Raw genomic sequence first — 22,565 nt, 5'->3', positions numbered from 1 at the left:
TTTTCAAACTTAAGAGAAGAGGGAATAAATTAATTACCTTTCTGTATCTTGTTTAATGTTTAAACACTTTCTTATTAAGGAAGTCTTCGAACCTGCTGGGGAAATCTTAAATTTAGATGACCTGTACACATTTAAAGCTGTCTTTAGAGATAGTGTTTCCTGTACAGAGTCCAATTAGCATTTTTCTTATTACTGTTTATTGTGCATTGATAAGTGCTCTTTAATGTATTAAACTGAAGAGATAGCATAATTGCAGTAACTGAAATTTCTCCATAAAATGTATTGCCAAGCCATGATTGTAGTAGACTGGAATTCAATATTTAACATTGCTTTAGGCTGATTACAGAATCTTTTGCATGTGATAAAATGTCACACCCTTTCGAGGAGCATGAGCGTGTTAATGAAATGGGCAGACAGTCCCGCTTTCTTCTGTGATTTGTCTCCAGCACTGACTAATTCTGGGCGTTTCATAAATTCAAAAGCATCCTAAATCCATATGGTTTGCAAATCAGAAGTGCAGAAGTGTTTGTAGAACTGTTCCTTTTCCATAGAAATTTATGATATGTTCTTGCTAAACATTCATAGTTTTTAGGGAATATTAGCATTCAGTTTTAAGTAAGTAGTTTGAACATTTTAAAGTCTGGTCATACTTTGTCCTTACTGACACACATTGAAACTGTAATATTAGAAATAATAGATAAACGTTGCACAAATACATTCCTATGTCTGTGTCTGGAGATGTTGAAGGTTGTTCTTTTGGTTTGCAGATATTGCAGTTGCTGCACCGTATGGTGGAGAGGACAAGAGAGGACTTGTCTATATCTACAATGGAAGAGCAACTGGTTTGAATGCAGTCCCGTCTCAAATTCTTGAAGGGCAGTGGGCTGCTCGCACTATGCCACCTAGCTTTGGGTACTCGCTGAAAGGAGCCACAGATGTGGACAAAAATGGATATCCAGGTCCTTGGCTCGGAATATCACTTTAGATTAACTTAATAGTACCTCTGACTAACAGTATATATTTAAAAATAAATTATAACATGAAGTTTTTGTCATTTCTTCCCAGACCTGATTGTTGGAGCCTTTGGTGTTGACACAGCTGTTTTGTACAGGTGAGTATTGCTGTATGCTTTTTACATAAGTGCACGCAGAAGGAAAGCTCAGTGGCATCCGTTAGTTACAAAATGAAGCTAGATAAGAGGGAAGTCTGAAATTCTGCTGTTCCACCTTCCAGACTACTGGAAATAACAGAGGAAAAAGGCTGCACTGCTGTTTTCACTGTGTAAATCTGCAGTCTGCAATTAATTATTTATCCCTCAATATATCTGTTGTTAAGAGAAAATCTAAATAAGCTCTGTTTAAGGCTTTTTGACTGAGTTTTCTAGATTCTGACATGTAGATTGTTGCTAACTATTACATTGTGTAGTCTCAATATCTTCATCAAGGCTTGCTCATTTGAGGAAAACACCTTATTTGTCTGTGCTGAAAACAGGAAGGGCTTTGCATTAACACTTAGTCTTAGCTGTTCATATTAAAACTGTAATGGTAGTAAAAGAGCACAGCAAAGGTTCTTGCTTTTCCTTATCAATTCCAAGATAATTTGTTTTTCTTGAAGTTCCAGTAAATATTTAAAAGTGTGTATGTGTGTATTTCATAGTTTGATGGAAGGGTATTGTCTACCGTGGTGCTGAATGCTGTTGAAAAGGGTATTTTCTTTGTAGGGCCAGACCAGTTATTAGAGTGAATGCTGCCCTGGAAGTTAATCCAACCATTCTAAACCCAGAAAACAAAGCCTGTTTACTGTCAGATGTAAAAGTTTCTTGGTAAGCAACGTTTCTCTGTTTTCCTTTGAGGGGAGGGAACTTCTCAACTTTTATTTTCGTAATCTTCCAATTTTGAAAGGACTCATGAAGTCTAATGAGCCAATTAAAAAAAAAAAAAGAGGGAAAGGTAGGGGGTAATCCAACATTTATTTTTATGAAAGAACAGGCAATACTAAATAAGAACTCTTCAACTACAGTGGGAGGACCAATATTGTCTTCAGTAGACACTAGACTGACTCTGAAGTTGCATCCTCCCTGCAGAGATTGCCACTTGTCTGTGTTAAGATCTTCCCAAGATAGAAATGGACTACACGGCTCTTGCAATGTTTTCATCTGGAGACTTTTTAGTTGAAAAATAGAGTGGGCTTATGGAAGACACATGGGGAATGGTCTGCGGCGTGGACTGGTTTTGGTTCAGTGGTATTATCTTGTTCCTGTACTATTATCCAAACCCACTTACCCTTTCTAGTGCTAAAAGGTTAAACTCAGTATGCCAGTTCCTTCTAGCTTTACAAGTGTATGACTCACCTCTGATTGCAGGAGTAAACACTCTGCTACATGGGTTACTATTCCTACATGAATCATGAATCCAAAGCTTTGCATCGCTTTCATTGCTGTCTACTAATATTAATAAGTTATAGTTTCTCTTCTACCAATAGAAAATAGGACTTGGGAGTGACCTAGAGTCTCAAAACAGAAGACCTTTGAACTGAGAAAAAGTGAAGAGTTTCAGAAGAAAATGAGGGGACACAAGTGTGTGAAATAAACTGAAATGAACTGTTTTTTTCCTCCAAAACAGCTTCAAAGTCAAATTCTGTCTAAAAGCGGATGGCAAAGGAAAGCTCCCTAATTCACTCAGTAAGTTCTGTTAGTTAAAAAATTCAGACTTTTTATAGTCTTTGCAGACATGATTACTGGTTACCGTTCTTTTACAGTACAATCCAGACAGTTCAGTAACCGTATAGATCTACAAGATTTTCTTCAGTAGGTTTTTTTCTTCTGAGGTTGTGTTGGTTGAAATAAGTGTAATTTTTAGCATACTTAGGACTTCAAGCATATGCTTAAACGTTTTGTGGAAATAGTCTTGAAGTCCTTTGTATTTTACAAAAATGAGATGAAGTCTTATTTAGAGAGGAGTTGTAAATAATAGTGTTCAAGTATATGCATTGTTAGGCCTTAAAAATATAGACAAGCCACAAAACTTTCCATATTTCTGTTGAAATTGTGAGCCTCTAATTGATATAACTGATTTAGGGATCAAATTCTCTGGAACAGAGTCAGAAAGATTGTTTCAAACAGGTTTTTAAGTGTCTCTGAGATTTTTTGTAGTGTGGCACATAGCCTGCTATAATTACATTTTTGCCTTATGATTGTAAATGCTTTTCCTTATTTTCTGTACGATGTCCATAAAGGAGGTATGGTTTGTGAAAATTCATGTAAATAGCTGTTAAATATTTAAAATATTTGCTAATTTTAGATTAGAAATACAGTTCATTTATATAAATGTTATGTGCAAGATTGTTTTAATGTTTACTGGGGGGTGGATGAGCTTTTTTCTTGCAGCTCCAAAGCAATTATAAATGTATCAGTGCTCAAACAGTAATTTATTTTCAGTTTTGAAAGAATGAGCAGAGTCCAGGTTAGAAACATACCAGTGCTTTTTAGCTACTGTATTGAGAATGCAGTAACAGATTTTAGATCCAAACACTTGGAGGTTTTATAAGCTCCAAGTGTTAAGGTTTTATTCTGGCAGAAATGAGCTTTTAAGCCCACTTCTGATGTGAATGTGCTCTGTGTTTAACTGGACAAAATATCCCTAATCTGAATGCTTTGGATTGGACAGATTTCCAGGTGGAGCTGCTGTTGGATAAACTTAAACAGAAAGGAGCCATAAGGAGAGCTCTCTTCCTCCACAGCAAACAGCCGAGCCACTCTAAGAATATGACTATTACAAAGGGGGGCAAAATGAATTGTGAAGAACTTGAGGCTTTTCTGAGGGTAAGTATCCATTTATGTTTTAGTGAAATCATTTCTGGTGCACTGTCTGTTAAAATTCCATGTGTTAAACGTGTTTAAAAAAACGCTAGAGAAATTTTATGCCTGATGGATAAACCTAGAATTATTAAACCCATTTGTCTCTCCTGGGTTATAGCTGCTGTCAGAGGATGAGCGATGGATAGTGTTGTGATTAAGGTCCTGGTCACTTAAGGGGACTGGAAATTGAATTTTGAACTTTGTTATCGACTTCTTGAAGTCGTCTAGGCAAAAAAATTATTTATGATTTGCAAGAAACGTGGAAGTCAATAAGCGGAGTTTGTACTTCTATCTTGGAGGTAAAAGAAATGAAGAAAAATATGGATCTGCAACTAAAGAGCAAAGATCAGCAAATAGCAGAGGCACCAGAGAATAATATACTCTTGGCTCCTTGTCAGTCTTTGCGCTTCAGTCCCTACAAATTTGAATGGGTGCTAAATCAATAAAATGAGTGACCCAGTAGAAGAAACACAGTCTGAAGAAAGAAAAAAAAAAAAGGAAAGAAAGCTCAAAGTGTAGCTATGTAAATTAGATGCAGCCCAGATTTACCACTGAGTCCTTATAAATCAAGCATAAACAATACTTAACCCTCTGTCTGTCAAATACAACAAAAAATAAATATAAAAATAGTGGTAATCATGAAGAATTCATTGAGGACAGGTAAATGGATGGAAATAGAAGTCCCAGGTCTTAGTATTGGCAAACTTTATTACTTTTCTACCTGACATTCTCATATGGAAAGTAACAAAACGTGATGATACAAGATGACCTTCAATTGGATGTAAAAGTAGTTGGAAAACATCAGGAAGAGTTATCACTAGGCTTCTGTCCAAAGAAGATAGCTTCTGAAGTAAGCTCCTGTAATGAACTTTTCTAGGTTCAGTAATTTTCAGTATTTTTGGCAAGAATAATGAAGCAGAGTTTACACTGATAAAATAGGCGGCTAATGTAAAACAAATAGAGTTTGTAAATACTCTGAAAGACAAGATCAAATCTTAATAAATGGAATGATTTAAAAAGTATGAAAATCAATGAATCCAAAAACAACATGTGCGAAAGAACACGTTTATAAAGCCAGAAGATGAATATCTTTGAGGGATGTTTAGCAGCATACAGATTTTTTGTCTGATAGAAAAGAGTGGCATTGTACAGGCTCTAAGCCCCTTGCTACTGAGCTTTGACTTAATCCTTCTGTATGTTCTAGTTTTACATTTGTAAAACAGGCATGTTAATACCAAAATTGCCCATATAACAAGTTAACATCGCAGGTTCTCTGAGATTCTCTAGTCTGAATAGAGCTCAGGTATTTTAATGTTTTGGCTTTTTCCTTCATACCACAAGGAAGTAAGACCAATAAACAAAAATACTGGTCAATATTGTTGTTGGGATGACTGTTTGTTAACTAGGGATACTTTGTATTTGTTTTCTTTACATGCTTTAATTGTAATTCAAATCTTTGGTTTCCTCAGGATGAATCTGAATTTAGAGACAAACTAACTCCCATTACTATTTTTATGGAATATCGTCTGGATTACAGAACAGCTGCAGATGCAACAGGATTGCATCCTATCCTCAACCAATTCACTCCTGCTAACATGAGCAGACAGGTATATTTCTGACGTGATCTGTGATGTGAGAATACAGAATGTATTTTCAGCTTTCAACGCTTACTACATTGATCCTAGCACTTTTGAAAAATGAGGATACAAAAATATGCATTTAGGCTTTAGTCTCTGGGTTGTGGAACTTCTGATTGGACTTGTATTTTTCTCTTCCCTTTTTTTCCTTCTCTCTGTGGCAAATTTTGACACATTATGCCTTAGCATTGAACTTCTTTTTTTAACCCAGACAGTGTTATTCTTTAGCACTGGACTTTTTTTCACCCAGACAGTGTAACAGTTTTCTGAAGAACAGAAGTGCATAGCAGTACTGGAGATGTTATCCTTGAAGTGTTGGAGTATTTCATCCATTCCACATCCTGTGCTGCTCTATGTATTTTATCTGTTTATAGCTCCCATAAAGTGATAGTTTTTCTGTTTCTGCCCTTTTGTATAAAGTTTTTACACTGCTTTGGAAAGAGGATAATGGAGATGCAGCTCAAGACAAACAGATTATTCAAAGTAAGGGAAGAGGATGAAGACACTTAGGCATTAGTCCTGGAACTGCCAGGAGCATTCAGGATTGTGGCAGGCTTTTTGATTCAGTGTTGAAACAACATTATTGGAAATGTGTGTTAGAAGAGATGCAGGAATTATTAAATCAATATGCTTTTGATTTTTGCATAGGCACATATTCTGCTGGATTGTGGTGATGATAATATCTGCAAACCGAAGCTGGAGGTTTCAGTAGAAAGGTAACTAATTATATGAGAAAAGTGGCGTAGGAAAAGCTAACATCCCCACTTGATTTATGAAGTTTGAGAGCTTGCAATGCTTTTGTTAAATTAATAAAAAATAAAATAATAGTTGTTTATAATTGTTTGCTCTGTCAAAAAAAAAGTGTCGGGTTTTGTGGTTTATTGCAGATTTTATTTAAAAAATAATCTCATAAAACAGCATATGTGTAGTATTTGATCCATTTTTGTTGGTGATTATAGTCACAGTTTTCTTTTAAATATAGTGCAGTGCTCTCTTGATATTTTTGAAGCATACGTACTGCCTCTGGATTTCTCTAATGTCTTTACGCAATTTCTGAATGCCTTGTTTCTTTGAGTTAGTTAAATGCAATATATGTAGAAACCTGAATGCGGAACTCATTTTTACACATTTTTTTCAGTGATCAGAAGAAGATCTATATTGGTGATGACAATCCCTTGACACTAATCGTCAATGCTCAGAATCAAGGGGAAGGAGCCTATGAAGCAGAACTCTTTGTCATTGTTCCTCCCCAAGCAGATTTCATTGGTGTTGTTCGTAACAATGAGGTAAAATTGCCTCTTTTTGCCTTTGCCACTTGAGACCTTTCTGATGTGGCTTATCAGTCACGAAACGCCTCTTGCTTTGTAGACGTACACAAAATCTGATACTCAACAAGAGGTCTCGGAGGAGCTAAGCTAGTCAATCTTCATGTTATTTGGCCTTGCAATCCATATTTCCTGCAGGGAGTTTTAACCCTTGTCTGATTGTCAGTGTATGTTTTAAAGAATCAAGTGCTTTATGTCACAGAAATCATCAGTGCTACCCAACATAAGAGTGTTGAATTTTTTCTTTGATAACCTTGAAAGAACATCTGTCTCATATCAGAAATATGTCTCCATGCAGACTTCAATATTCAGATTTTATTAAGTTGGTTTAGTGATTGTTAGGACTGAGAAGTTGCATTAAAATTAACGTGGCATACCTAGTGCTCTTCTCCAGAATTTCATACCGATGTCAAGAGGTAAAGAAAGACATTTGGTAATATTTCTTCCTATTTTTTTGCAGGCTTTAGCAAGACTGTCATGTGCATTTAAAACTGAGAATCAAACTCGCATGGTGGTTTGTGACCTGGGAAATCCCATGAAAGCAGGAACTAAGGTAAGGTTTGGTCCAACAGGTGTTTCAGTCTCTCATGGGTTTGTCTTTAGATTTATCTAATACTGACTTTTTTAGTATATAATAAAGAGCTAGTTCATAATACACCTTTCTCTTAATGGAAAAGTAATAGTGCTTCTGTCTAACTTTGTGAAGTTTGAGGGTTTTGTCTATCTGCGACCCCTGCACTTATATCAAAAGTAGCTGAAACTAGAAGAATGCAAAAGCTGTTAGTGGGACCTTGCAGATATTAAGATACCACATAATAGGTCTAGTTTTCTGAGGAAAGAGTAAAAATCAGTCACAGCTAGAAACACTTTGACAGTGTTTTATTCTAAGAGACATCTTCGCACAGATGAATAATAAATGCTATTTCTAAAGCATTGAAGCAACTGTCATGCACTGACTTAAAACAAACGTTGTGAACTTGTGAATTTTGAACTGTTAAACTGTGCCCTGTTGTTTAGACTAAAGTAGTTTTTGTAACACACGTGGAGGCTCAGTTTTATCTAAAAATGGCTGAAGCAAGGGGGCGAGCATTATGTACGCTATATAGTTCTGGTTTATGGCAGTGATGCATCAGCTGTAATCTGTAGAGAAGGGTATGTTTACTGCTGTGATGAACTGCACAATTTTATTTGGCAATTCTGTATGTGTTCTCTAGATGACCACATGCCTCAAGCAATGTCATTGTAGTATAAAAGTATTAAGAAGCTTTTATCTTGTATTTTATTGTGCTTCCACTGAACCATGGTAATTTTTTTTTCTGAAGCTATTAGCTGGTCTGCGCTTCAGCGTGCACCAGCAGTCTGAAATGGATACCTCCGTGAAGTTTGACTTGCAAATACGAAGGTATGGTAATTTGTGAATAAGCATGTCACCCGGTAGATCGTGTGCGAGCTATATACACTGTGAACTGAGCAGTTGTAGGTTCACTCTGAATTCAATCTATGGTTTTTGCTTGGTAATATTTAAAAAAAAAAAAATAAAATACAGACATTCTTCTATGATTTATGTTTTTAAAATCTAGGGACAAGGTAGGAAAACTGTGTCCTATTTGAATGCAGTTTCTTTTGCTACAACTTTTTACACAGGTAATGGCACAAGTGAAATATTGCTGTTTTAATAATGAGGAACAAAAACATTTAAAGTGTTTCAAGACAGACCTTGTATTTTTGTACCCGCATGCTGTTGTGGTCTCCTAGTAGTTGTGTGGTATAGTTTGGGATTCTAGCCCTGTTATAAAACTGTTTGGACACTAAATTCCTTCTGACGTAAAAAGAGAATTTCAAATTTTATGTATTTTGAGAATGAGAGGTCTAAGGCTTCTAGGAGAGGCAATTCATATCATGGCTTTAGCAGATGCAATATGAAGTGCAATATTATGCGCTGTACTGTAGCCAGCATAAGAAGAGTCTAAAAAATTGAACAGAGCAGCAATGTCCTTCTAATTATAAGTACTTTCATATAAATGTGATATATAAATATGAATCTATGTTTACTGGAAATACTTAAGATTTGGAGATGTGATTGGAAGCTTTTTTTCCTCCACCATTCAAGGTTTTCATTTTTCCTATGCTGCAAATAAATTATTCTCATGCACATGCATTTTTCATCTACAAGAATTGAATAACTTTAAGCCTGGCATTCTATTTTAATGATACAGTGGTTTGCCATGCTGATCAAAGGCCATGGCAGCATTAAATCTCTTTGATCTCACACAACTGTCTGTTCAATTTTCTCCCTCTTCTCCATCAGCTAGTAAGCTGTGCTGGTGGCACAGAGGGGTAGGCAAAAGTAGCTCTGGCACACTTTTCTGCCTTGGGACTAGGTCAAGGCCAAGTCTCTAGGCAAAGCAGGTGTCCTGAAGAGGAGCTTTAGGCTTTGCTGGCTATATAGTTGATGTTACTCAGCATTTTCTTAGGTGTGGCAGCTAAGGAGCAGAGTCAGCACAAGCTTTGTTTCCTTTATTAACTTCTCCCTGCACTGAGGGTGGGACTGGCGTGCGTGAAAGAAAGACCTCGCTGGAATGTGCTTTTTAGTTTTTAGTATATGTTGCTTTTCTACAGTGACTTGCGAGTCATGTTCTGACGTTGCATGCAATTGTTTGAAAAATTGTGAATACTTGATTCATTTCATTTAAGAAATTAACTTTTTTTTTCAGTTCCAATCTGTATGACAACCTAAGTCCAGTAGCATTCTACCAAGCTGATCTTGCCATTTCAGCAGCTGTTGAAATTAGAGGGTATGCACTGATACTATTTTAATACATCTTTTTTTTTTTTTCCTCAGATAAGCTTTGTATGTTTGTTTCTTTATATTTTAATAAACTTTCAGGTCTGCCTATGTTAGTTTTCAGGAAGCCATACAGAATTTTTTAGCATAAAGAAGTATGGTTTTCTAGCTGCTCTTCGGACTTTGAAACCTTAAATAATTACAAAATGAATTCCAAAAAATGGGTGTTTTGCTTCTTTTGTTATTTTTTGGGGGGGGGGGGGGGGGGGATCACACCTCATTTTTACAGTTCGACATTTCTCTAGATCACTTTCTTCTTCCACAAACCTTTTCTAAAACCAAAGTTCAGACGCTTTCTATAAAGATAAGCTTGCTTCACCTTCTTCAGTCTTAAGCATAATATTAATATTGTAATGACTTCATTACCTCCATGGCCTACTTATTAGAAATACATACTTCGTAACTAAAAGCTATACAGTCCTCTTGCTTAGCCAGTTAACTCAGCTTTCTGAATCATCATGTTATTAAATTTTCATTATATTCATTACTGTGGTCTAATTTTATTAGTATTTGGGGGAGCAGGGTGGAGAATCACTGAAAAGTATTATTGCTAGCTTCACTCTTTTCAGTGCATGTTGAATTATTCTTATGACTACTGATAAATCTCTACATCATCAGTATTACTCATTAGTTGAACATTTCACACAGTTTTCTTGGTGACATGTATAGATCTTAATTCTTCTAATGCTTTACTAAATGTTGTAGGGTGAATCCAAAGTTTAGGATAGGAAAAAATGTCACTAACTACATGTTCCATCTTTTCACATAGAGAAGAAAATCAAACATTTAATATGCAAGCCACTCATCCTCTGCTTTTTCTGTTTATTTTAAATACAGAGAATGAAAAATCGCAGGTTTTAGGCACCTTGAATTTTTTGAGATGTTATAGAGAAATTCATTTAATGTTTCACACTTGATTGTAACTACTTGTTTGCTCCACTGTTTAGTGTGTCGTCTCCTGATCACATATTCCTTCCTATTGCAAATTGGCAGCCCAAGGAGAATCCAGAAACAGAAGATGATATAGGGCCTCTAGTTCAGCATATCTATGAGGTATGCCATTACTACTGATTTCAAGGATGCAGTTCTGTGATAAAGAGACAGAACTCTTTGGTGTCTCTTGCATAGAAACAAAGACCTTATTGTGATGGGTCAATAATTGATATGTGCAAGACGGGTCAGAATGCCTGCAATTAGTTTAACAGCAGTGGACAAGTACAAGACTTTTTTTATATCATTACACATTTTACTGTCTATAAGATTTTCTAGCCCTTTGAAATCTAGCTAAAATATATGAAGTATCTTGAACTCAGAAAATGACTCATGGTTGTAAATTATTCAGTATCCTTATTAGTATTCCAGTCTTTCTGAATCATTGTAGTGAAAGTCTTCTGCCGTGAAAAATTTTAAGTATTTAAAACTTCCTTAAATAATGATCACAGCTTTAATCTAGATTGTTTAATTAAACAAAACTGAGAGAGCTGTGTGAATAACTATTTGAAGTTGTTGTATAACTTATAAGAGACCATTTATCTAAAGAAACTGATGGGCACGTGTATCTGTGCTCAGTGTCTGCTGAAACATGCACAATGGCTGTGATTCATAAAACATGCAACAAAAACTCCATTTCATCAGGGCAAAAAAAATCATGCCATAGAGCTTTTCTTGGAAGAATTTCTTTATCAAATTACAAAAATAATTTTAAGTTTTGCCTGCTGGGGGACTGAAGTTTAGTTAACATTTTTACATCAAGTTGTTGATGCTCTTGCTGTAAGTTTTGAGGGTAAGGATCTTCATGTCAGTATCTATGGCTCAGATAAAAACTAACTGCTGTGTGTGCATTAACCAAGAAGGTTTCTTACATATGTTTGTTTTATTTTCATAATCAGCTGAGAAATAATGGCCCAAGTGCTTTCAGCAAGGTGATGATGACTCTGCAGTGGCCTTACAAATATAAAAACTACACACTGTTGTATATTGTTCAGTATGAAATTGATGGTCCCATGAACTGCACTTCTGATATGGAGATCAATCCACTGAAAATTAAGGTAACTGGGACTTTTCTTTTTGCTTGAGTGGAATGAAGTATGTTTGTTTATTTGGAAAGACTCAAAAAATATCAAATCCCTGAGAGCATGTTACAAGCTGAGTTAGGTTTTCATCTGTTGCTGAGGAGCAAGACTCCACTGTTTGATGGTACTTGTCAATGTATAGAAGTGAAATAAAAGGTAGACAGATTGTTAACGCAAAGATATACTTTTTTCTGTTTATTCTTGAAAACTATGAGTTTGAAGTCCAAAGAAATGGAATTATGTTGAACATGGTTTTAAAAACATTCTAAATGCTTCAGGGCTGCTGATGTAAATTTCCTAGGTTTTATTTCCTGCAAGAACATTGCTTTATTTTTTTCTGTTACAAACTTATTTATCCTAGGCCAAAAGTCCCACCTAGGTCCATAGGGGTGTCTTGATGGGACTTGAGAATATCCTATTGTCACCAACAAACCAAGTAATTTGGTTAGACTAGAACAGAAGAAACTCATTTTTCTCAGGTTGGAGCAAGCAAAGAAACCCTCGGTAAAAACAAGCAAATTTTTATCAAGAGTACAAAGCTGAATATTAAGACAACTTGGAGTGAGTAGCAAAAGTTAGTTTTAGAAGAACTTAAGCAAATATATGTATAAGATGACTAAGGAAGATATTCAGTGTACAGAACGGTAAAGAATACTTGTGTATCTTTGATCAGAAACCAACTTTTGAGTATATATAAATACAATTTTCCTGTGCTTTTGCAATGCCATTTGTAAAAATGTAAAAACTTGAATCTCTTGTAAGTTTTCTCATACACATTTCGTATTTACGAGACAATTAGTATGGCTATGCCTAGTTCCACGTGCAAATTTCAATTTTACATTGGGAATTTTTAAGGAAATGCTGAAATAATTTCTTCAACGTACTGTATACTTTCTCAAGACCCTCCTAAAAGATTCTTTGTAGGTGTCTGTACACATGCACAGTGGTATATGATATATAGGTACCATGCTCGTATTTCTTTTCAGAGTTAAAAAATAAGAAATGTTGAGGTAAAATACTTAAAATATTGCAATATCAGATTTTTTTTTACTGTAATCTAAGTATTTTTTATGTTCTGTCTACACAAGAAAAAGTTTTGAGTTGAAGAGAAATTAAGATACTTGAGGTTCTATGATAGATCTTAATAGAAATTTACACCAGTGCTCTAGAAAAGGCAGGAGTAATGTTTTAACTACAGCTGTGGGTGAAACCAGAGTCTGAAGAACTGTAAATCTTAACTAGGATGCAAAGAGGGAAACCTCTTAAGTTCTGTGTTTCCTTGACCTCTTAACTTAGAGATACCTGTAAACTTCAAAGTTAAAAATTACTTATTATTTGGGTTTCCTTGGGGTATCCTAGATTTCTACTTCTAAGGATGATGACAAGAACGAAACGCTTAGCAGGGAAGATAATCGTGATCATCGCATCAGTCGAAGGGATATAACTGCCATTGAAGGGGATGTGCACACTTTGGTAAGCTTTCAACATTGATATGTCCACAGGATGCTGGGTTTTTAAAGGAGAGGTATAGATGCATGAGACACAGAATCATTTCAGAAAACGTGTTAGAGCTTGTTCTGTAAAGGGTAACAGACAAAAAGTCATGCTCTGGAGTTACGTGTTGAGTGTGGTTTGCGTGTTTTGTTTTTTCCTCCCCCTCCCCAATGTGTATGTTTTCCTCAGGGTAGTCATCCAATGAAGCATGTGCCTGCAGTTTTGTGCTGCTAAGTTTTATGTCCTTAAAAACGAAGGTCAAGTTGAGCACTTCATTCAGTGTTAGTCTTCTATATAGCACTGTTTCGTCAATTTGAAAATCAATGGTTCCTAGGAGAAAGACTGGTACAATAGATAAAACAGATGCAGGTGACTGCTGCATCATCTTCGCTGCTGAGAGTTGTACTTAGACTGGCAGATGTACTTAAACTATACGGTGATTTAATCTGTAGCATAGCCAAAATCACAGCTATGAAATGAAGCCTTATTTTGCTCTGCTTTCTTGAAATACTAATGGGGTTGCATCAGTGTTATCTTACGGATTTTAATGGAAATGTGGTTGAGAAATGCCACCTAAACTTCTGATGTTCTAAGTATTATAAGCTTATAAGTTAGGTCAGTCAGTCACGTTTGAAGTCTTCCTGTTGAATGCAACAAAGTGTATTTTGTCAGATGCATTAATTCCCATGAGTTTTCCCATCAAAACACATGTGGAGGATGATAACGTGAATTGATTAGAAACTGTCCCCCACACTGTAGACAGTTTTTTCATATATACGTAGATAAAGATAAAGCTACTGCCAGTTGTTTCATCTTTGGGCTCCAAAATCCTAGGAATGGCTTACATAGCATTTCTCTGAATGAAAACTTATGGAATATTTCAAGTAGTTATTTAATATTGGATTTTTTTAACGTACTTAAATAGCTTATGTTGGTTTGGCTAGTAAATAGAATAATCAAGTACATGTATAAATCAAGTAAGGCCGTTAACTTTTCAAATATTTTCCAATATCCTTCCTTATTTTTACACGCAGGGCTGTGGGAATGCTGATTGTTTAAAGATAGTCTGCCAAGTTGGCCACCTGGAGAGGGGAAAGAGTGCAATATTGTATTTGAAGTCACGCCTTTGGACCCAGACTTTCATGAATGTGAGTGAATGTGTATAGTATGTCCCTGTCTCTGAAACATTTTATATCCATATACAACACTAATTTTGTTTTTGTTACCCAGAAAGAAAATCAGAATCACTCTTATTCTCTCAAATCGTCTGCTTCATTCAATGTTATAGAGTTCCCTTATAAGAATCTTTCCTTTGAAGATATCCACAATTCTACAGTGGTAAGTCATGTACATCCATTGTGAGTTAACATAAATAATTATTTCAAAATTAATGAAAAAAGAAAGATTGCTCAATAGCTGTTTGTGGCTTGATTTAATTCCAATTTCATCTGATATTTTATTCATATATTAATTACTGTTATGCACACAATCAAGCATAAAAAATATTTTGTGCTAAAACTAGAGTTCACAATATTTGTAGCTTTAGAGATTTAACTGAAAAATGAAAAAAGGAAGTGATTGTGAACAGGCCTAGTGTTCTTGGTAATGTCAGTGTTGCTAGAGAAATATATGACTTGAAAATTGCACTCTACTGCATTAGTCTGAATAATGGACCTTGATTATATTATATCAAATACGATGTGTGTGGAAGTAAAAGACCATCTGTGCTCTAGAGAGGTTTGAAGAGAAAGGAGACAGGGAGACAGGGTAGAAACAGAAGGGAACATGTGGGTCGCTCCGTTTGGCTGCCAGATTAAGTTTTTGGTAGGTAGTATAGCATAACAGATTGTTAAGAAAGAAAAGGGTGGGGGGAACATGCTGAAAAAGGATTGTGATTATTTATTTTTGAATATGGTTTCCAGTGCCTGTTAGTAACTGCTTTTTATCTCCTAAACCTTGTGGAGTTGAATCCTTCCTCTCAGAGGAAGGTGAAAAAAAATCTCCCTCTCCCCCATTTAGGGTGAAAAGAAAGGAAAACCAAAAGCACTTTTATTATTTTTCTCTAATTCTCGAACACTTCAGAAATCCTACTGTTGTACTGAAAATCACCAAGCGTTATAGAATACATGTTGCTATGGTATCACTGACTGAATTAAAAAAAACTCCTGAAAATCCTAATAAATTAAGGCCAGTGAAGCCTTTATGTAACTATTTAAATTTTCTAAATTTTTCAAATCACAGATTTTAAATATTATAGAATCAAGATAAGCACTACTTAAAATGCATGAATGAACTTAACATCCTGCTGCTGTGCAAAATTTGTTTTATTGTTTTTTTCCCTATTAGGTTACTACAAATATTACATGGGGCATTCAACCGCAGCCTATGCCTGTACCAGTGTGGGTTATAATTTTGGCTGTCCTAGCAGGATTATTGCTCTTGGCTGTCCTAGTGCTTGTTATGTACAGGGTAAGTACTGCATTGTTCGTTCCTGTGTTGGTTTCCCTCCTAGTGCTGTATTACTTCAAACAGTACCAGCAGCTTGCAGAAATACATTGTTTCCTTAATGACCTGAATCTGTTAACCTTTTAAATAGCTGTAAAAACATTTCAGCTTTGTCAGGAAGAAGTTTAATAAAAGAGGATGTCTGCAATTGTGCTGAAATACTTGGCTTAATTTTTTCAACTAGTACTTGTTGATTATGGAGGTCAAAAATAAGGAAAAAGCAAGTGGGAGGAGAAAAAAGTAATGGGTTGTTAGAATCCGATCAAGAAGCAGAGAGAGAAAGAAAGGATGTGTGTATATTTTGACCATCACGCTGCAATTTCTTCTTTGTCCTCTGAATTATAGATGGGCTTTTTCAAACGTGTGAGACCACCTCAAGAAGAACAAGAAAGAGAACAACTGCAACCACATGAGAATGGGGAAGGAACATCAGAAGCATAAGCAGAGTTTTATCTGTGAGACATTCTGAAACTTTAAAATGCCTACATCTTAGTTACAAATACTGGTCTCCCCCTTAAGGAAGAAACACTCATGACTGCAAAGCTGCTGGTCTCAAGATATCAGCACGTACAAAAGAAGAGCAATATACTTAAATCCTCCTTTTTGTATTAATCTAACATGTCTGCACTGATTTTTGTGTGAAAAACCTTAAGTAAAACGTAGTGCTATGATTTTGCTTATTGGGGTAGTAGGTTGTTTCACAGACCAACTTTACATGAACTGCTACACAGACTCCATTTGTTGAAGCCAACAGCTTCCCTAAATAGTTGCAAGATAGCATATTTCGCTTCAGTTGATTTGAATTTTAGTACACTACACTTCATTTCCTCGCTCTGGAAAGCTAGTTGCACAAAAAGTAAGCATAGTTTGTGTATGCATGTCAAACCTCCACAGGGTTTGAAGTTGAGTCTGTGTATTATCTGGGCTGAATTTCCATTTTTTGGCAAAACAATGGAGATAATACTGTGTGACAGGTTACCTGATACATCCTGGAGAAACTGTTAATAATTCTCGCATTCCATGGTTGACCACCTCCAATTGCAGGATAGAGTAAAACGGACTGTTGAAATTATGCTATCTGCCAGCCAAATGTATGTAGGTGCAATCTAGATTGATCAGTACTTTAACCCCACTCTTGTGTGCCATGAGAGAACAGTGAGCTTGTCTAATGAAGCAGAGTATAGCTGGCAATGTGAAAGGGCTTGACAAGAGAAGGTTGAGTTGGCTTGTTCATTTCATTTTTTCAATTTTCATTTCATAGCACAAAAGACAATTCATTATGCTCAATACATTTCATTACTGGTAGAGACACTAAGTATTTAATTTCATTGCTTGTTTATAAACATACCAAACTTGAGTGGGTTCAAGCCATGCGTTTACATTATGGTTAGCTTACTTCCCTCAGTATTGGTTGGGTAAAATGAAGCCACATATACTTAGGAGAGCACACAAGAACATTGTCTGTATGCATTTCAGTAGCCATGTAACTGTAAATTAGGTGGTTATTTGGCTTGCAACCACGTGTAGCTTTGTTGCACACATCTTAGAGTGGACTTACTTAAACTAGTACAGAGAGGCCTTATATCGGATTTGTTTACCCTCTTTTCCAAAAAAGAATAGACTCCCTGTATGCAGCCAGATACAGAAAGAAGGGTTACTGCTGTAACTTTTCCAATGTGTTTTCTATGTAAACAAGCTCTTAGAAGGATGAAAACTTTTGGTTTTGTTTTGTTTCCTGCGTTGTGGTTTTTATTTGAGATGGGTCTCACCCATAGATACTGCAATGCCCAGTAAACCCAGAATTATCTGAAATGAATGGTCTGATTCAACTCTCATTTTTGCATCCTTTCTGAGAAGTAAAACTCACAAATAGCTTTCACTGTTAAGTCGATTCTTACTTACTGAACAGTGATGGTATTTGAGTCGTTAAGGGAGACAGCAGAAAGGCTGTGGGGGCCAGTTTGTATATCAGATCTAGGCTTGCATATTTATCCATTTACATGTTTTTATTTTAGACAAGTTGTTTAGATATAATTAGTTTATTTGAGAAAGTGTAGGGCAAAATTCTGGTTTCACTGAGTCTTCAAGGTCTTTGGTGTGGCCCAGGTTTTGCTTTTGCCTTTACTTCTAGTATTATTACTAGTAACATCGTAAGGAATCAGGAGACGCTTTTTATCCTGGCCCCAAAATGTGACTGTATAAAACACACTTTGTCACTTACACAGGCTTCTCGTTCTCAAACCTTGTCAATTTATTATCTATGTGCAAGAAGATTGCTTTTACCCAGTCTTAATCTCAGTAGGTTAAGAGGTTTTAGGAACTGCCAGACAGGTCAGTAGCTCTAATTCTTGTGTGTGTGTCTTCCTTACATGTACACACCATGTTGACTTGAAATTTATTAGACTACTTGCATGTCTAGGCATTATAAGGAGATGAGTTTAAAAAAATCATGGTCAGGATTTCTTCAGCTGACATGGAAGGGATAGTGTCCTCTTAATGTCAGTGCTAACTACATCTTGATTTTCTATGGCAACTGGAAACTCACTTTGCTGTTTTTCAGGATAAAGAGGTACATTTTATTGGTACATCTACTGTAGCTATGGAAAGTTTCTTCCATTTATTGAAGTCAGAAAATACTTATTTAAGTGATTTTTATTTTCTTACATTCTACTAGAGAATAAAAGCAAATAGTTGCTTTTCTCATGTCCACTAGTTTCCAGTTTGATTAAAAAAGAGAAGTAGCATGTGTAAATGGAGTATACAGGTTACTGTAATGAATATAAATAGAAAACACCCCAAATTCAGTTTAGAGCAACACTTGTGTTTCAGGGAGATTGAACAGCATGCTTTCCTGAAGGAGGGTACAAGAAACCTTTCATTTTTGCATTCTAGATTTGGCTGGAAGAATACAGAAAACATACATACACGCTTGCATCACTGTAAGTTTCATAGTGGTTTACAAGCGTTGATGTATTCTTACAGCAAGTATTTTAGAGGGATGATAACACTTTTAAAGCAACTTTAAAAATGTATTTTTGGAATGAAACTAATGTCCTTGAGTCAACTGATGAGCATATGATACACACCGCAAGTGTTAAAAAAACAGAAAACAAATACAGTAACAGATAATTGACTTAGTCTTCTTGAGAGTTGTTTCAAAAGCATAGTTTTTATATGTATAAAATTAGCAAGTATGTAATTGTTTAGCCAATGAAAACATTTTATAAGTGCTATATCTTTTATAATGAAATATGAAATTCTATAACTCTTCCAGTTTGCAATTATTGCAGCATCTCATGTTGCATATTAAAAGGTGATTTATATTACAAAATGCATATTATCTAGTTCTATATTTGACAATATTTAGAAAATGTAAAGAGAGAATCGTAATTTATAGGTTTACATTTCTTTTGTGAAACACTACCAAATTGTGGAGATGGCTTTGGTTTAAACATTACTGCAAAGTCAAATGTTAGTATCAAGCTTATCATTTTACTGGTCCCATTTTTCTGATTTAAATTCTGATTCATATGTGGATCTTTGATTCACATAATGCTTTTGAAACTTTAAGAAAGTTTATTACATATGTCCGTCCTTTATGCAGTGTTCCAGGCAAAGACTTTTAGATGTTTATAAATTTGTGTCCATGGTTAATTAGTAACTGAGCTAAACTCTCACAGCTGTTTTAAAAATATTTCAGCTATAATCAGCATGTTCTTGGTGCTTTGAAGGATTCGTATTGCACTTAAATTTTTGCAACATTAAGATCTGCTGATGGTTATCCATAGGCCCTGCAGTACTTTTCCTACACCCTCCCAAACAGTAATGGAGCAGCACTACCATGCTGAGAATCTGTTTTTCTCTTTGGTCTAGGGTAAGACCTATTCCACAGTAATGAAATCACAGCAAACCTGACATTCACTGCAACTGGCTTTGAATTGCACCCTTTGTGTTCAATGCAGCTGACTGTTTATGAGGAAGAAAAAAAGAAAGATTTTATAAAAGGAAAATAGAAATGCATACTAAAAAGTAGTTGGCATAACAGTTGAGCATTGCAGCAAAGAGGTTTGGTTTTTTTTGTTTGCCTAATTCTGTGATGGGAAGAACCCGTAAGTGTTGGCAATGGCCTTCTCTCACAAATAAGTGCCACACGTTGGAGCGTGATTACATGCTGAGCTCTACTGACTCACTGATGTGAGTGGGCTCTGAACTCTTTGGTACTGAATCTCTAGCTCCTAGTTCCCAAGTGCAATAAAACATGATCAGAACTGGTTCACTGCCAAGTCATCGGTTTTTGTTTGTCTAGGAAGGGATGTAGCATTTGTTGACTTGCAGTGGTCAATATTTTTAAGGACATTAACAAAACCAATGTGTTAAAATGACACGGTAAATGAATGGCATAGAAAGTTTTTGATCACCCACATTGGGTGAAACATGATGTATATTCTAAAGTGTATCCATTACTAACTCTTGAATTATTGAGAATTGGTACAATATTAAGTCCTCTGTGGAAAACATGACTAGAGACTATACAATAATGGGTTTGAGTCTGTAGTGCTACTACTGTTTCATGTGATTATAGTATTTAGAGTTTTGGTCTATTTTTTACCAGTCTGTAATTTTTTTTAAATAATAACCCAGGAAATCTAGCATTACATGCAATGACCTTCTGCAAATATGCTGTATTAAGATTGAATAACTTGATCTTTGGCTTTTGCAAAGTAAATGAAGATTTAATGTAGCATTTAAGTCTTAAAAAAAATCTTTTCAGGCAACTGGTGTTTGCTATGATGCACATAAGTTCAAAATGAAAAGTTTTATTTCATCCTATTAGAGTTTTTTGCATTGATTTTTTGCTCGTGCATTAAATCAGTACAACATTGTTTGCACAAGCAGAAAATCAACATACTAACAAGATTGCTGCATTTTGGGTTTCTTAGTTATGTAGTAAATATTTGTAACAAACGGGAATATTTTCAGTAACTATGAACTTATTTCCAAGGTCCTAGGTACATTTAAAGAGAGCAATATACATTTGAAGTCACCTTATTTTTATTAAATTATAAATCTTGCAAAAAATGTGGGTATTATAGCACAGTAATTTTGTACTGATATAAAAAATAGCTGTTAAGCTATGGTTTACTTTTCAATGCATTCTTTTCATCCTAGTTCAAATTTGACTTTTTTTAGGTTGTATTTTTCTATATATGTATTCAATTTCAAAATACTATGATTGGATAAACTGTCTGAAAAATGTATTTTAAGTATTAAGTTGATTTTGATGTTTAGATTTTGGAATAAAACAGCTCTTCACTAACATGACTTCCTACCTTTTTTCCCCCCTCTAGATTTTTTTAAAATATATTCAACTTGCCTATAAGTGTTTCATAATATATATTGGCAGCCATGGTTATCTACTAACCAAGTCATATCTATACAGCTTTACTCAGCTAAAACAGTATGTATTAACCTCAAGTCAAAAGAATTCGCAATCACAAACAAAAAAAAGAGGATCTGGTCACAAATTCTCTCTTGTCACAAGAAAATGGCTTTCCTACAGAAATTTCTGTGTACCACGAGTAATTAGTTCAGATTTTATAGCTGTCGCATCACTGTAGAAAATGGCCGATACTTACCTTTTGGTTAGGAAAATTCTCAGAAGTGGTGTTTATTTTCTTGTGTTATTAAACTGATTTTATATTAGAATTAGTCTACTTTACAATCATACCCATTTTTTTGAGTAGGGTGACAGTATATACTTTGCATCGCAATAAAGGCATACACTCATTTTCCATTGGTTGCACATTGATTTGTTTAAATAAAAATGTTTGCATTTGTGAAACCTTGAGGAAAAACTCCCAACTACTGAGTTTCCTGGATTGCCAGTAGAGGATTTGCTGACTTAATGGAAGAGACAAAAAAAGGGACACTGAAAACATGAAAATCTGGAATTTCTTTTATTTAACTGCTTCCAGTGACTTTACAGTAGCTACACCTAATGTGTGTACAAAACATCACAGCAGTAGTCAAAGCACACTTCTCAAGTGTTTGTTCAATATGAAATGCAGCCAACCCTGGTCTAGTTTTGGATAGCTTCAGTTAGTTATCAACACAGTGATTGCTAAATACGTTCATAAGTTCCAAACTAATGCACTATTGAGAAATCAGTGAAAACAGCTGTATCATTACAGCAACAAGGGAACAGTTTTTTCCAAGTCCCACTGCCATAACCACCTTAAAGAAGAGGATGGTCCACATCTTGAGGTTATTTACATCAATGGAACTTCATTACCGCCATTTGAGTTATGCTTTCTTGTGTTGTCTGAGTTTCTAACTGACTAATACATTAATAAATATTAGTACATTACTGTATTTTTAAATTACCAGTTTAAGTAATTTAAGAACATGGTGAAAACCGAGACTTCTTTAAAAAGAAATTATATGAACCTCTTCTCAAATATTATCTCAAACAGATAAAGAGTTCTGTTTAGTGCTGTCAGAAGCTCATAGTCACACCAGGTATTTCAGAAGCCATGTTTTCTTGTATTTTTCTGACAAAGCTACTACTTCGGTGCTGAACCATTACCTCCCCTTCACAGACATACACAGCACACCAAGACTAAGCTTGCAGTACCCAAATGCATTAGTAACATAGACCTTCCCAATGTGAGAAGAAAAAAGATGTTACCAGTCCTTACAATGTCACATGCAGACCATGCTTATGTATTAACTGCATGTCTACATTGCGATTTTGATTTCATTTGTGTACAGGCTTTCCATTCCCAGAGGAAATTTTATCAGATGCCATATTACATTGCTTCAGTGGTTAAT

At 35.3% G+C, this 22,565-nt stretch overlaps 1 protein-coding gene across 1 annotated transcript in view; it reads left to right on the top strand.

Moving 5' to 3' along the window:
* ITGAV (integrin subunit alpha V) overlaps positions 1–21,051 on the top strand; it is a 46,759-nt gene extending 25,708 nt beyond the window's left edge. Inside the window, exons 13-30 of the mRNA XM_080598790.1 lie at positions 768–959; positions 1,066–1,111; positions 1,721–1,822; positions 2,622–2,680; positions 3,666–3,820; positions 5,326–5,463; positions 6,142–6,209; positions 6,632–6,779; positions 7,279–7,371; positions 8,141–8,220; positions 9,533–9,613; positions 10,611–10,716; positions 11,553–11,711; positions 13,095–13,208; positions 14,264–14,377; positions 14,460–14,567; positions 15,576–15,698; positions 16,080–21,051. Of these exons, the coding sequence (XP_080454916.1) occupies positions 768–959; positions 1,066–1,111; positions 1,721–1,822; positions 2,622–2,680; positions 3,666–3,820; positions 5,326–5,463; positions 6,142–6,209; positions 6,632–6,779; positions 7,279–7,371; positions 8,141–8,220; positions 9,533–9,613; positions 10,611–10,716; positions 11,553–11,711; positions 13,095–13,208; positions 14,264–14,377; positions 14,460–14,567; positions 15,576–15,698; positions 16,080–16,175 (1,982 nt within the window). The 3' untranslated portion in view covers positions 16,176–21,051. The remainder of the gene's footprint in view (positions 1–767; positions 960–1,065; positions 1,112–1,720; positions 1,823–2,621; positions 2,681–3,665; positions 3,821–5,325; positions 5,464–6,141; positions 6,210–6,631; positions 6,780–7,278; positions 7,372–8,140; positions 8,221–9,532; positions 9,614–10,610; positions 10,717–11,552; positions 11,712–13,094; positions 13,209–14,263; positions 14,378–14,459; positions 14,568–15,575; positions 15,699–16,079) is intronic.
* The last annotated feature ends 1,514 nt before the right edge of the window (positions 21,052–22,565 follow it).

Source organism: Anser brachyrhynchus (assembly GCF_964034855.1).
Source record: "Anser brachyrhynchus genome assembly, chromosome: 7".
NCBI classification, from domain to species: domain Eukaryota; kingdom Metazoa; phylum Chordata; class Aves; order Anseriformes; family Anatidae; genus Anser; species Anser brachyrhynchus.
The sequence above is the reverse complement of the archived record's forward strand: the minus strand, read 5'-3'. Positions and strand labels throughout refer to the sequence as shown.